This window comes from Callithrix jacchus, chromosome 2 (genome assembly GCF_049354715.1).
Source record: "Callithrix jacchus isolate 240 chromosome 2, calJac240_pri, whole genome shotgun sequence".
Taxonomy (NCBI): domain Eukaryota; kingdom Metazoa; phylum Chordata; class Mammalia; order Primates; family Cebidae; genus Callithrix; species Callithrix jacchus.
The window spans coordinates 97,085,841-97,100,871 of NC_133503.1; the positions used below are offsets into that span (position 1 = coordinate 97,085,841).

The 15,031-nt window shown below is 41.5% G+C and overlaps 2 protein-coding genes across 7 annotated transcripts in view; one reads left to right on the forward strand and one right to left on the reverse strand.

Moving 5' to 3' along the window:
• The window catches only part of REEP5 (receptor accessory protein 5), a 45,191-nt gene extending 36,773 nt beyond the window's left edge, over nt 1-8,418 (forward strand). Inside the window, exon 5 of the mRNA XM_002744682.7 lies at nt 6,033-8,418. Within this exon, the coding sequence (XP_002744728.2) occupies nt 6,033-6,082 (50 nt within the window). The 3' untranslated portion in view covers nt 6,083-8,418. The remainder of the gene's footprint in view (nt 1-6,032) is intronic.
• The window catches only part of SRP19 (signal recognition particle 19), a 59,622-nt gene that overhangs the window by 34,854 nt on the left and 9,737 nt on the right, over nt 1-15,031 (reverse strand). The window lies entirely within an intron of this gene.

Here is a 15,031-nt window from a genome sequence, read left to right on the forward strand (position 1 = left end):
AGATTTAGCAATGAGGAAGGTACTAGTAATTTTGATGACGCAGATTTTGTGGAGTGGTAGCAAACTCCTGATTGCAATAGATTTGAGTGAATGAGAGAAAAGAGATGAGAAAATATAGATCTTTCTTTTGAGAAATTTCCTGTAAAGGATAGCAAAAGAATGGAGCTATATATAACTGGAAGAAGGAATTAGGGTCCTGAAATTTTAAAAGTTTTTTTTTATTAAGGTAGGAGAAACAAAGCCTGTTTGAAAATTAATGGGAATAATTCAACAGAGCAAGAAATGATGAGAGAAGAGTGAGGGTGAATTGCTGGATCCCTGTCCTTGACCAGTGAAGGATCTTGTAAACAATAGAGGGATTGGTCAGAGGAGCTGGAAGTTTATGATAACAGTAGGGAAATCAAGGTTTATCACATGTGCTGTACGTGAGCACATGTGACTGTGGGAGCCTACAGAAGTGATTTTCTGATTGCTTCAAATTTCTCGGTAAAATAGGAAGAAAGGCCAATTGAGAGAGGATGGGGAAGGAGACGATGGAAAGAGAAGGTATGAAATAGTTGGGAAGGAGACAGTCTGCTCAACTTTTTCTGTAAAAGTCCAGATAACAAAGTTTTAAATTTTGTGGGCCATCAGGTCTCTGTTGCAGCTACTGTCCTCTACCATTGTAGTGGGAAAGCAGCCATGGACAACACATAAGCAAGTGTGGCTGCAGTGTGCTGGCCCCTCTAGGAAAATGGGAGAGTAAATGGACTGGGACAATGTCCTGTGACTACCAGGCAGTGTTAAAGGCATGCTTGAGATTTGTGTTCATGAATTTATAGTGAAACTAGTTCCTGTGTGTGTTTTCCTTCAGCCATACTCACCTACATGAGTACAGCTGCAGAGTAGGTGAAGAGTTGTATCAAGGTTGTGATTTCCAGCAAGAACTATGAAGTTAGCGTGGGACTGTGGAGTGATTAATGCTTGACAATGGAATTTAACATGAGTAAGGTGGGAAGTGGTGGAGGAACAACTCTGTATCAGGATAATAGCGGGAATACTCCATCATCATCTACAATGAGCAAAAAAAGTGCGGTTGGGGAGTGCACTACAAAGATAAAAGTCACCTTTGGTGGGAGAGTGGGACGCTTAATACAAGATTATGGATGGACTACAGTATTGGTAGTAACAAGGATCCTGGGAGTCAGTGTCATATTTAGGGTGGAATATAAAGGTTATTGGAGGGGAGGGACTAAGAGGTCAGGATATTAGATCATGTATGTCTACATGGATATTAAACATCATTATTAAAATAGGAGTAGTAGGGCAGGTGCAGTGGCTCACGCCTGTAATCCTTACACTTTGAGAGCTGAGGTGGATGGATTGCTTGAGCTCAGGAGTTTGAGACCAGCCTGGGCAACATGGTGAAACCCAACCTCTACAAAAAATACAAAAATTAGCCAGATGTGGTGGTGCACACCCATAGTCCCAGCTACTCAGGAAGCTAAGGTGGGAGGATCACCTGAGCCTGGGAGGTCGAGGCTGCAGTGAGTTGAGATGGCATCACTGCACTCCAGCCTGGGTGACAGAGTGAGACCCTGTCTCTACCAGTCAATCAATAAAATAAGAATAGTGTTAGAAAGGAACATTAATAGGGGCTAAAATCTTTAAGAAATAGGCAGGATAGACCAAGAGTCAGGGATGACAGGGAAAAGGAAGGCTAATGGATGATATAATCTGATGACATGAGATTCTAGAAGTAAAGAAACAGCTACCACGTTTTTTATTTTTTGAAAGAGAGAAAGAGAAAAAACGAATGAAGAGGAAAAAAGAGGAAGAAGAGGAGGGAGAGAGAATGGGAGTTGTTTAGTTGCCAAGGCTAGAATACAGTCTAAAAATGAGTATTGAAAACCTCCCTTAAACCATCAATCGTGCTTAATAATGGCCAACCAGTATTTCATTTAAACCTGTGAGTAGGTGTGATGTGGTACTGATAAGAGTGCATATCTTGTGTGTTTTAAGTGGAGAGTTCTATAAATGTTTAAGTTTACTTATTCCGGATCTGAGTTCAAGTCCAGGATATCCTTATTAATTTTCTGACTCACTGATCTAATATTGATGTTGAAATCTCCCACTACTACTGTGTGGGAGTCCAAGTCTCTCTACAAGTCTTTTTTTTGAAACGAAGTTTCACCGTTGTTACCCAGACTGGAGTGCAATGGCATGATCTCAGCTCACTACAACCTCCGCCTCCTGGGTTCAAGCAGTTCTCCTGCCTCAGCCTCCCAAGTAGCTGGGACTACAGGCGTGCCACCACCATGCCCAGCTAATTTTTGTATTTTTAGTAGAGACGAGGTTTCACCTTGTTGATCAGGATGGTCTCGATCTCTTGACCTCGTGACCCACCCGCCCTGGCCTCCCAAAGTGCTGGGATTATAGGCGTGAGCCACCGCGCCAGGCCACAAGTCTTACGTATCCTGTATTGGGTGGATATACATCCAGGATGGTCAGCTCTTCTTGTTGCATTGATCCTTTTACCATTATGTCCTCTTTTGATCTTTGTTGCTTTAAAATCCATTCTATCAGAGGCGAGAATTGCAACCTCTTCTTTTTATTTATTTATTTTTGCTCTCCATTTGGTTGACGAATCTTTCTCCTTCCCTTTGTTTTGACTCATTATGTATCTTTGCATGTAAGATGGGTCTGGATGCAGCATACCAATGGGTTTTGGCTGTATCTTTTGATTGGGGGATTTAGTCAATTTAAATTTAAAATTATTGCCATTTGATGTTAGCTGGCTATTTTGCCCATTAGTTGAGAAAGCACCACTTGAGAAAGCAATGTCCTCAGGCACAGCCAGATTCTCTAAGAGCAGGAAGGAAAAGGAAACATTTGGAGAAATGGGTGAGAATATAGATTTTGCCGATGATGGGTCTTGAGTTCCAAGGGACTCTCAAGGGTTTTAGAAACTGGAGGAAGGTGGGCAGTGGACACAGAATACTTCGTTGTTTTTTTAGAGCACTGTAATAGTTAGACGTGGGAGTTGTGAGGTGGTCTGACCACTGGGGAAGTAAAATCCTAAGACTGTTCTCTAGCAGCACTAATGCCCTAGATGTGATATGTTCCCCATTTCTCCCTCACAGACCTCTCTCCTCTGGACTCATTTCTGGCCATACATATGCAGTCTACTTCAGTATGTTATTCTGCAGTTTTAGGTGTTTTCTAACTTGTAGCCTTAACCTCCTCCCACTTTAGGATTGCCAGCTTTTTTTTTTTTTTTCTGAGACAGAGTATCACTCTGTTGCCCAGGCTGGAGTGCAGTGGCACAATCTCTGCTCAGCAACCTCTGCCTTCCAGGTTCAAGGGATTCTCCTGCCTCAGCCTCCCAAGTAGCTGTGATTACAGGAGCCCGCCATCATGCCTAGCTGATTTTTGTATTTTTAGTAGAGATAGGGTTATGCCATCTTGTCCAGGCTGGTTTCAAACTCCTGGCCTCAAGCGATCCACCCACCTCAGCCTCTCAAAGTGCTGGGATTACAGACATAAGCCACTACGCCCGGCCAGGATTGCCAGCTTCTTTTTAAGAGGTATCTTTTCTTCTCCCTTCTCTTAGCCTAACCAGCAACCGATGGTGATGTCACTTCTGTCTACTTAACTCACATTTCTTAGCCTCTTGGTTCTCTTAGATATCAATGCTTAAAATCCAATCTTATTTTGATTTGAAACATCCCTAAACAGGGGCATGAGAATTAAAGTAAGATGGGGGAATTTTCTCAAAGCTTTTGGATTCACTAGGAATTTTTACAAAGAGTTAGTTAAGGGAAGGAGTACAGTTTCTCCTTTGTTGTGAACTTGGTTCAGCAATTTTAATTGAGTGAAGGGAGAGCAGCTAGTGGACAAAAGGGGACTCCTTGGCTCTCATCACTAAGACTTAGGGATCCATCAAGAACAGCTGCAGATTACAAAATCTCACACAAGGTCCTGGAGGCTTCTAGACAACCCATTTCCCCTCCACCTCACACACTGCACTGGTTCTTATAGCACATTCCCAGCCACTTGGTAATTAGAAAGTGGAAGGCTTTCTCTCCTGCAGAGGTAAGAAAAATAGTTTCTTTGTTCTTCTATAGAGACAGGCTTTCACTGTGTTTGGCCAAGGTGCTCTCAAACTCCTGGTTTCAAGCAATACTCCTACCTCAGCCTCAAGCCATCACACTTGGACAGAGTATTTTCTTGATGAATGTAGTGTCTTGTCACCAACTCAAAGACTTAGAGCAAACTCTTCCCATCCATCACAGGAGAGAATGGTGCACAGTGAGAGTATAAATACAGATTTTAAAAAATTTAGTGTAACAGTTTTTATTTTTAGACAAGAGTTTTGTTCTTTTTGCCCAGGTTAGAGTGCAATGGTGCGATCATGGCTCACCGTAACCTCCGTCTCCCAGGTTCAAGTGATTCTCCTGCCTCAGCCTCCTGAGTAGCTGGGATTATAGGCATGTACCACCATGCCCGGCTAATTTTGTATTTCTAGTAGAGATGGGGTTTCTCCATATTGGTCAGGCTGGTCTCGAACTCCAGACCTCAGGTGATCTGCCTGGCTAGGCCTCCTAAAGTGCTGGGATTACAGGTGTGAGCCACTGTGCCCAGCCCTAATAATTTATATAGCATTCATGTTACATTAGGTTTTGTTTTTTTAATTTTTGAGACAGAGTCCCGCTCTGTCACCCAGGCTGGAGTGCAGTGGTACGATCTTGACGTACTGCAACCTCTGCCTCCCCGGTTCAAGCAATTCTCTGCCTTGATCTCCTGAGTAGCTGGGATTACAGGCATCCACCACCACACCCAGCTAATTTTTTTGTATTTTTAGTAGACATGGGGTTCATCATCTTGGCCAGGCTGGTCTTGAACTCCTGACCTCGTGATTCACCCACCTCAGCCTCCCAAAGTGCTGGGATTACAGGCATGAGCCACCATGCTGGGTTGCATTAGGTATTTTAACTAGAGATGGGCTTTTAATATTTTCTTTAAATAGAGGTGGGGGGTGGGGAGGGTCTCACCATTCATGTTGCCCAGGCTGGTCTCAGACTCCTGGCCTCAAGTGATCTTCCCACCCTCAACCTCCCAAAGTGCTGGGATTACAGGCATGAGTCAGTCATTATGCCTGGCTGACATTTAAAGTATATGGAAGCACATAGGTTATATGGAAATACTATGTATTCCATTCAATTTAAGGGCTTGAGCACTCACAGATTTTGGTATTTTTAGGAGTCCTAGAACTAATCCTCTCTCCCCCACACACATACATCAAAAGATGACTGTATTTATAGTGCTGGGAAGGAATGAGGACTTTTCTCTGATTTTTGTCACCATGGGATAGTTGTCATCAGATTGATAATACATTGCTAAGTGAAATCTTACAGGCAAGCACACAGATACAAACTAGAATTTGAATACTACTCTTAAGGAATCTCTGCTTTTTTTTTTTGAGACGGAGTCTCGCTCTGTTGCCCAGGCTGGAGTGCAGTGGTGTGATCTGGGTTCACTGCAACATCTGCCTCCGGGGTTCAAGTGATTGTCCTGCCTCAGCCTCCTGAGTGGCTGGGACTACAGGTGCATGCCACAGTGCCCAGCTAATTTTTTGTATTTTTTAAAGTAGAGACGGGGTTTCACCATGTTAGCCAGGATGGTCTCTAACTCCTGACCTCAGGTGATCCACCTGCCTTGGCCTCCTGAAGTGCTGGGATTATAGGTGTGAGCCACTGCGCCCAGCCTGAACCTCTACTTCTTCTGATGCTTAAAGGAGGACAGATAGTTTAGGTGACACTGTCATAACAAGGGGCTAGGCTAGATGACCTTCAAGTATTTTGCTCATTAGGATTTGTGCTCTAAAAGAGGTACCTTCTCCATTTCCTGGAAACCCTCTTAGCCTGGACCAGAAACCCCAACATGATCGTACCTGAACATGAGTCATCCAAGTTTTGTTATCTAGTAGCTACAGTAGGCACAAAGCTTGCATTCCAAAGAGCTTTGATATATTTTTCTTTCCCTCCTAACAGCCAAGAAAGCCACCGTGAATTTACTGGGTGAAGAAAAGAAGAGCACCTAAACCAGACTGGATGAAAACTTCCTGCTCTCTCCATATCTTCCTACTAGAGCCTGATGTTATTTTAGGGACTGTGGTATAATTATTTTAATAATGTTGCCTTGGAGACATTTTTGATATATTAAAGATTGGAATGTGTTGTAAGTTTCTTTGCTTACTTCTACTGTCTATATACATAGGGAGTATTTTAAACTTAATGCAGTGGGCAGTGTGCAAGTTTTTGGAAAATGTATTTTGTTTCTGGGTAGGAAAAATATATGTTACTATCCTGCAGGAAATATAAACTTAAAATAAAATTATACACCCCACAGGCTGTGTACTTTACTGGGCTCTCCCCTGCATGCATTTTCTCTGTAGTTACACTTAGAATAATCTTTATGGTTCTACTCCATGTAATGTACAATTTTATATAATTCTGAAATGTTTTTAAAGTATTTGTGCACATGTACATAAAGAAATGTTACTGTCGGACTACAACATGCATCATGCTCATAGGGACGGAGCAGGGGAAGGGTGTATATGCCATTTATAACTTCTGTACAGTAAGACCACTTGACAAAAGCTGGAGAAACCATTGTGCTGGTGTGGTCTACTAAATAATACTTTAGAAAATTAATATGTGATTAAGATGCAAATGAACAAAGTGAGAAATGAAATCTAACGGAGATTGTCTTGGTTGTTTCCCTAGTATGTGACACACGAATACCAGGATAGCTTTTTAAAATAGTCACTATAGGGATGAACAGCGAAATTTACACAAACATCAGTAATCTGTAACTCTCAATTCCCTGTACTGTCTTGCCTGCTTTTAAACTTTATATTTTTGTCTATTGTTAAAATGCTAAAATGGAAACTATTTCTGGTTTTATCTTCAAAGCGGAGAATCATGTTGATTTAGTCTTCTTTCCCAGTCTTCTTTTTTAAACCAGTTTAAGGAATTTCTGAAGACTTGCCCACCTCTGATTACATGTATTTTCTTGTTTATATCATTAGCAACAACATGCTAATGTGACACCTAACTCTGAGAGCAATTCTGGGAGAATTAAAGGAAGTATAAGATAACCCATAATCTGCTTGGCAGTAGTTAAGTCAGTCTACCTTCAGTTTTTCTTTGGCCTTAAAGGTCAAACACAAGAGGCTCCCCTAGTTTACAAGTCAGAGTCACCTATAGTCCATTTAAATTCCTTCATCTATATTTGTGTTGATAAACTGCACATGGCTACATAGTAAGTATAGTAACAATAAAGTTAAAATGGATGCCTCCATTGATCTGCCAAATCATTACAGAGAGCAATTTGTTGACTAGAAAATCTGAGTTTTACACTATACTGTTAGAGTCCTTTTGAATTAAAGTAGACTAAAACAAGTGTATAACCAAAATCATAAGATTAAATATCCAGCCAGTCAAGTATTTTCTAAGGCAAATAAAGATGATTAGCTCATCTTGAGATAACAATCAGGTAAGATCATAATGATGTCTCATGATGTAAAAAATATTAAAGATGTCAGTACTACAGGACAGTATCACGCTAATAATATGGGTCAGAGCCTTTATTTTGGGGAGGAAAATGATGATTATTGGCATTTTATTAAACCTAAGAAAAAGCTTTGTAGAAAGCAAACAAAATTGTTCTTGGGAGAAAATCAAGTTTTAGATTAAAAAAAAATTTTTTTTTAAGTGTCTAGGAGTTTTTAAATCCTTCTCCCATAAATACAAGTATAATTTTCTTGGTGGCAGAATAAAAATTAGCAACTTCTAGCATATAGTATATATAATCAGATTGTTAGCATATAGAATGTATTATCAGACAAGATGAGGAGGTATAAGTTACTATTGCTCACAATGACTTAACAGGCTAAAATTAGTTTATACTAAAATAAATTCTGAATGCAATTTTTTTTTTGTTTCCTTGAGACCAAAATTTAAGTTAACTGTTGTTGGCAGTCTAAGTGTAAATGTTAATAGCAGAAGTTATGAATTGAGCAGTTCTGTTACATGATTTCCTAAATGAAATACTGCCATGGCTACAGTTGGAAAAAACTAATTGAGCCTATGTCTGGCCAGAAAACAGGCGTTTATTTGAATGTGAATACTGTTTCAAAGGTATATAGTTACAGAATTCCTACTAAACAGCTTAAATTCTTCAAGAAAGAATTCCTACAGCAGTTATTCCCTTACCTGAAGGCTTCAATTTGGATCAACAACTGCTACTCTGGGGAAGAGTCTTCTACCCACAGCTGAAGAAAACGAGCACACCCTTCATATAAGTTATCACCTATCCTGAAGATGTGATACACTGAATGGAAATAGATGTAAATAAAATTCAGTTCTCATTTAACTGCAATATTCATTTTATTTGGTGGGACTTTTTTCCTAACCCAGAATTATTTAAGCAAAGTTTTAAGTAAATACAGATAAATGAGCCATTAACACTGCTGGTTATTAACTCTATTCCTCACATGGCTTGTAGTTTTCCCCTGGTGGTTCCTGTCTACCAGAGGAAAAGACTTGTTCTAAAGAAAACACATCATCTAAAAAAGTTTCTACCAATAATTATCACTACCTTGAAAGGAAACTTAATCCACTGCTTTTTACCTGCATATTGCATTACACAGGAAGTCTCCTATGACTTAAGGCAATGTAATGCATACATCTTGATGTAGTAAACTTTTTACATGTGCCTCCAAATTATGCTGTAGTTTGTTTCCAGAAAAGATCAAGAAAAGGAGGACTTGAGAATTTTGATAAAAATACCTACTTTTTGCCTAGTGGATCTGTAATCCCAGCACTTTGGGAGGCCACGGTGGGTGGACTACTTGAGTACATGAGTTCAAGACTAGCCTGGGCCACATGGTGAGACCCCATCTCTACAAAAAATACAAAAAAATTAGCTGGGCATGGTAGAGCGTGCCTGTAGTCCCCACTACTCAGGAGGGTGAGGTGGGAGGACTTGAGCCTGGGAGGTCAAGGCTGCAGTGAGCCAAGATGGTGTCAGTGCACTCCAACCTGGGCGACAGGCCAGACCCTGTCTCAAAAAGAAAAAAAAATAGAAAAACACACAGACCTACTTCTGAAGGTATGCATTGGTCAGTACGGTCTCCTACATCTGCTTTTTGATGTCTGTATGTCTAGAATCACAGTGTTTAGAATAACACAGGTATAATTCAGGTCTTTAGCCATCAAATACTATAGTTCTACATAACATGGCTGGAGAGTAAACATTTGAGAATGATATTAAAAGTTTTCCTGGCTCATTGCTAGAACATTAACTCTTAAAATCTTAACAACACATACAACTAAGGAGTTTCCTTGGTTAGATCAATGCTTCACAAAAATGTTGGTGTAGGCCGGGGACGGTGGCTCACGTCTGTAATCCCAGCACTTTGGGAGGCTAAGGCAGGTGGATCACTTGAGGTCAGGAGTTCAAGACCAGCGTGGCCAACATGGTGAAACCCCATCTATACTAAATACAAAAAATCAGCTAGGCGTGGTGGTGCATTCCTGTAATCCCAGCTACTCGGGAGGCTGAGGCAGGAGAATTTTTTTGAACTCGCAAGGCAGAGTTTGCAGTGAGCCGAGATCGTGCCATTGCACTCCAGCCTGGGCAACAAGAGCAAAACTCCATCTCAAAAAAAATAATTTGGTGTGCATCAGAACTGATGGAGGACAGGGATGAAGAGGAGTGTTGTTAAAATGGATTGCTGGGCTCTATCCTCAAAGATTCTGATTCAGGAAGTCTAGGGTGGGGCCCTGTTTTGCATTTTTTTTTTTTTTTTTTTTTTTTTGAGACGGAGTTTCACTGTTGTTACCCAGACTGGAATGCAATGGCACGATCTCAGCTCACCGCAACCTCCGCCTCCTGGGTTCAAGCAATTCTCCTGCCTCAGCCTCCCGAGTAGCTGGGACTACAGGCACGCACCACCATGCCCAGCTAATTTTTGTATTTTTAGTAGAGACGGGGTTTCACCATGTTGACCAGGATGGTCTCGATCTCTTGACCTCGTGATCCACCCGCCTTGGCCTCCCAAAGTGCTGGGATTATAGGCGTGAGCCACCGTGCCCGGCCTGTTTTGCATTTCTAACAACCCAGGCAATGTTGACTGTCCAGGAACTGCACTTTGAGATAAAACCACTGGGTTAGGTAAATGCCATCTTTGTATCTTAATACACAGAGGTTTTCAGACCTGGTTGCACACTGGAATCATCTGAGGACCTTTTCAAAAATACTCATATCTGCCTCTACTAACAAAGCACTGATTTAATTTAGTCTACTGTGGTACCCAGGTGCCAGTGTGCTTTAAAAATTGTTTAGGTGATCGTAGTATGGAGCCAGGGTTGAGAACCACTTGTAGGGACTACTAATGAGGGCAAGAATCCCAAAGTCTGGAGAGTCTGTCTTAGAGTCAGTTCACCGGGTGTATCAGTTCCTATTGCTCCTATAGGAAATCACAGGTTTAGCACTTAAAAACCAGGCAAGTGTATATCATCTTACTGTTCTGGAGGTCAGACATCCAAAATGAGTTGGCTGGGCTGAATTCCTTGTGGAGACTCCAGGAGAGAACACACTTTCTTGCCTTTTGCATCTTTTAGACACTGCCTGCATTCCTTAGCTTGTGGCCCCCATTCCTCCAACCTCTGCTTCTGACAGCACAGCTATCTCTAGTGCTGACTTTCCTGCCTCCCTCTTCTAAGGATCCTTGTAAAATGGGGCCCACCTGGATGGATAATCCAGGAGACTCGCTTCAAGATTCTTAATCACATCTGCAAAGCTCCTTTTGCCAGGTAAGGTTAACATATTTACAAGTTTGGGGGATTAGGATTTGGACATCTTTGTGGAAGGCATTATTCTGCCTTCCAGGCCTGGCCTCTCTTTGGGTATACAGTCACACCCAACATCAGAAAATCACTGCAAAGAGCAATCTTAATGTTGGGAGGGAGCTAAAATAAGTAGGAGGGGTAAAAAAACTACCCTATTCCCACCCAAAGACTAGTTTCTCCTCTGGATTTTAAGAGACTGGAATGGGAGACACAGGCAAAGTTGAGAGGTAACTGTATGAAAAACAGGATGGGATGACTAAACGCTGAGACAAATTTCCTCCACCTTGAATTCTCCCACTAGGATCCCAGAACCCTGACAAGCTGACTTTATCAACTTGAAATATGTTAAGGCTCCTCTCTGAAGAATCTGACCACATCTGATATCAGCATACCAAAGGTTTCCCAGCCAGATTTCCTTTAATGAAGCTCACAGGCTGCACACCCTTTTTATGTGCTTAGAACTTTTTTTTTTTTTTTTTGAGACGGAGTCTCCGTCATGGAGGCTGGAGTGCAGTGTTATGATCACAGCTCACTGTAGCCTCAAATTCCTGGGCTCCAGCAAGCCTCCTACTGTAGTCCCAAGTAGCTGGGACTACAAGCACATGCCACCACATCTGGCTAATTTTTTAATTTTTGGTTTTGTACACATGGAGTCTTCCTTTGTTGGCCAGGCTGGTCTCGAACTCCTGGGCTCAAGATCCTCCTGCCTCAGTCTCCCAAAGTGCTGGGATTACAGGCATGAGCCACCATACCTAGCCACTCTGAACTTTTGTGGTTTTTTGTTTTTTGAGACAGGGACTTATTCTGTCCAGGCTGGAGTGCAGTGGCATGATCACAACCCTCTGTAGCCTCAATCTCCTGGGCGCAAGCAATTCTCCTGCCTGATTCTCCAGAGTAGCTAGGACTACAGTTATGTGCCACCAGGCCCATCTAATTGTTTACTTTTTGTAGACAGGGAGTCTCCCTATGTTGCCCAGGCTGGTCTTGAACTCTTAGGATAAAGTGATCTTCCTGCCTCAGCCTCCCAAAGTGCTGGGATTACAGGTATGAGCCATGGCACCTGGGCAAGATCTCAACTTACAATCAATCTTTTGGTTCTTCCACCTTAAAAACCAGAAACCAAAACAAAGCTACCTAACATTACAGGGATTAAAATAAAAACAGAAGGAAAAAAAAGGAAGTTGGAAACAATAAGAGTATAAATATTACCTTCTGAGAAATAAATTACATCCATGAACCAAGAATAGAATGCTGGAAAAAACAAGAATGATGACAAAAGAACTTAAAGTAAAAAAGATAAAAAATTCAAGAGGAACGGTTAGAAAATAAAGCTGAGAAAATCTAAGAAGTAGAATATAAAGGCAAAAAAAAGAAAAAAAAAAGATGAGAAAATCTAAGGACTAGCCCATCAGGTCTAATATTCAAATAAAGAGTTCCCAGAAAGGGGAAAAAAATCATCAATGAAATTTTCAAAAAAAATTTCCAGAACTCAAAACACAAGTTCCCAGACTGAAAGCCCACTTAGCTGCCCAAAACAATGGGGGTGGGTGGGGAAGACCCACACAAAGCACACAACTGTGATATTTCAGAATACTGCAACCAGGATCATGATAATATATAAACTAGAATGGCTAGAACTTCCCTTCAGCTACAAGAGGTCAGAAGACTAAGAAGCAATTCCCTTGAACCCCTCAAACAAAATGACTTCCAAAGCTAATTCTACAGCCAAATAGTGTAAAGGCAGAATGATGACATTTTCAAATATTCGAGATCTAAGAACATTTTCCTCTCTTGCACTTTTCTTGGGAAGATCCTGAGAACGAGCTACGCAAAACAAAGGAGTAACACAAAAAAAAGAGGAATACACGGGATACACAACAGAGGATTCCCAAAACAGCAAAGCAGTGGCTTGAGTCAGTCCAAACAATGGTGAGGAGAACCCAAAGTGAAGCTGTGCCCTATGTCTAAAGGGTAAGAGATCAGAGCCAGGCAAAGGACTCCTGAAGAGATGTTAAAATGATGAGGCTAGGCACAATGGCTCATACCTAATCCTAGCGCTTTGAGAGGCCATGGCAGGCGGATCACTTAAGGCCAGGAGTTTGATAGCAGCCTGGCAAACATGGTGAAACCTCATCTCTACTAAAAATACAAAACTTAGCTGGGCATGGTGGCACATGCCTGTAATCCCAGCTACTTGGGAGGCTGAGGCACAAGAATTGCTTAAGCCTTGGAAGCAGAGGTTGCAGTGAGCCAAGATTGCACCACTGCACTCCAGCCTGGGTGACAGAGTGAAAATCTGTCTCAAAGAATAAAACAATGGAATTAATAAATGATTTGATGTGAACTTTTTGAAAAGACACATTTTGACAACTGATAGTTTGTGGTTGAATTAGTGATATTTAGAAAATAAAGCAAATGAAAGAAAGAAAATAACATTTAGTTCCAAAGAAGTCCAGAAAACTAGTCACTTGAATCCAGGAGGCAGAGAGGGTGCAGTGAGCCAAGACTGTGCCACTGCACTCCAGCTTGGGCAACAAGAACGAGACTTCCTCTCAAAAAAAAAAAAAAAAAAAAAGGAATCATCTGGGGATCTCATTAAACACATCTGAATTCTGGTCCTTCAACCATACTTTTAGTAACAAAGGTACCACATGGCTGAGCTATAAACAGAATGTATAATAATGAAAACTCTGAATAGTGGTTAAATTATGAAATATATTGATAGGCTGGAAAGATGGGAAATATGCAAGTGTATGGTAGAGAAGGAAGGAAAACTAAATCCTCTTCTTCTACAGAGGAGAAGTTAATGCCTAAAACAGAAACACACTATTAAAACTAGCTGGCTTTAAAAATCATATGTAATTTTGATAACAACAGAGTCCTTAAGAAGTGGGCAGAGGATGTGAACACAGTTTATAAATACAAAAAGCACTTCAACAGCTACATACTCTACTGTCTCATTAAGATTCCTTTGTTAAGGTAGGTGTGGTGGCATGCCCCCCTAGTCCCAGCCACTTGGGAGGCTTGCTTGAGCCCAGGAGTATGAGTACAGCCTGGGTGAGATCTCATCTCTAAAAACATTTTTTAAAAGATATTGTTTCACTCTGTCACCCAGGCTGGAGTACAATGACTCACTGCAACCTCCATTTCCTGGGGTTCAAGTGATTCTCCTGCCTCAGTCTTCTGAGTAGCTGGGATTACAGGCAACCGCTACCATGCCTGGCTAATTTTGTAGTTTTAGTACAGGCAGGGTTTCACTGTGTTGGCCAGGTTGGTCTTGAACTCCTGACCTCAAGTAATCTGCCCACCTCAGCCTCCCAAAGTGCTGGGATTACAGGTGTGAGCTACCACACCTGGCCTCTAAAAAGTTTTTTTTAATTACAAATTTTTATACTCAGGAGTCTGAGATGGGAGGATCACTTGAAGCTGGGAGGTTGAAGCCGCAGTGAGCCATGATCGTGCCACTGCAATTTAGTCTGTGCAAAAAGAGAGCCCTGTCTCAAAAAAAATTTTTTTGTTGTTTTAAAAAGATTACAGTTATCACTTAGCAACTGGCAAAAAAGAAAAGTTCACTGATTGCACCAATTGCAATAATGTAAAGAAACAGCAATATATTGTTACAGCAATAGCTCTGAAATCTTAGTGTTTTATGTTGTAACAGAATACCACAGAGTGGGTAACTTAAAAATGAATAGAAATTGGCCAGGCACAATGGCTCATGCCTGTAATCCCAGCACTCTGGGAGGCTGAGGCAGGTGGAATATGAGGTCAGGAGTTCAAGACCAGCCAAGAAGGTGAAACCCCACCTCTACTTAAAAACTACAAAAATTAGCCAGGCGTGGTGGCAGGCACCTGTAATTCCAGCTACTCAGAAGGCTGAGGCAGGATAACTGCTTGAACCTGTGTGGCAGAGGGTGCAGGGAGCCGAGATGGTGCCACTGCACTCCAGACTAGGGAACAGAGTGCGACTCTGTCTCAAAAAAAAAGAATAGAAATGTATTTGGCTCATGATTAGCAGCTGGGAAATCTAAGAGCATGACATCAGTATATGGCAAGGGTCTTTGTTGTTTTGTGATCCCATGGTGGAAGGTGAGAGGGCAGAGGGTGTGCTCAGGAAAGCATTTGGCTAAACT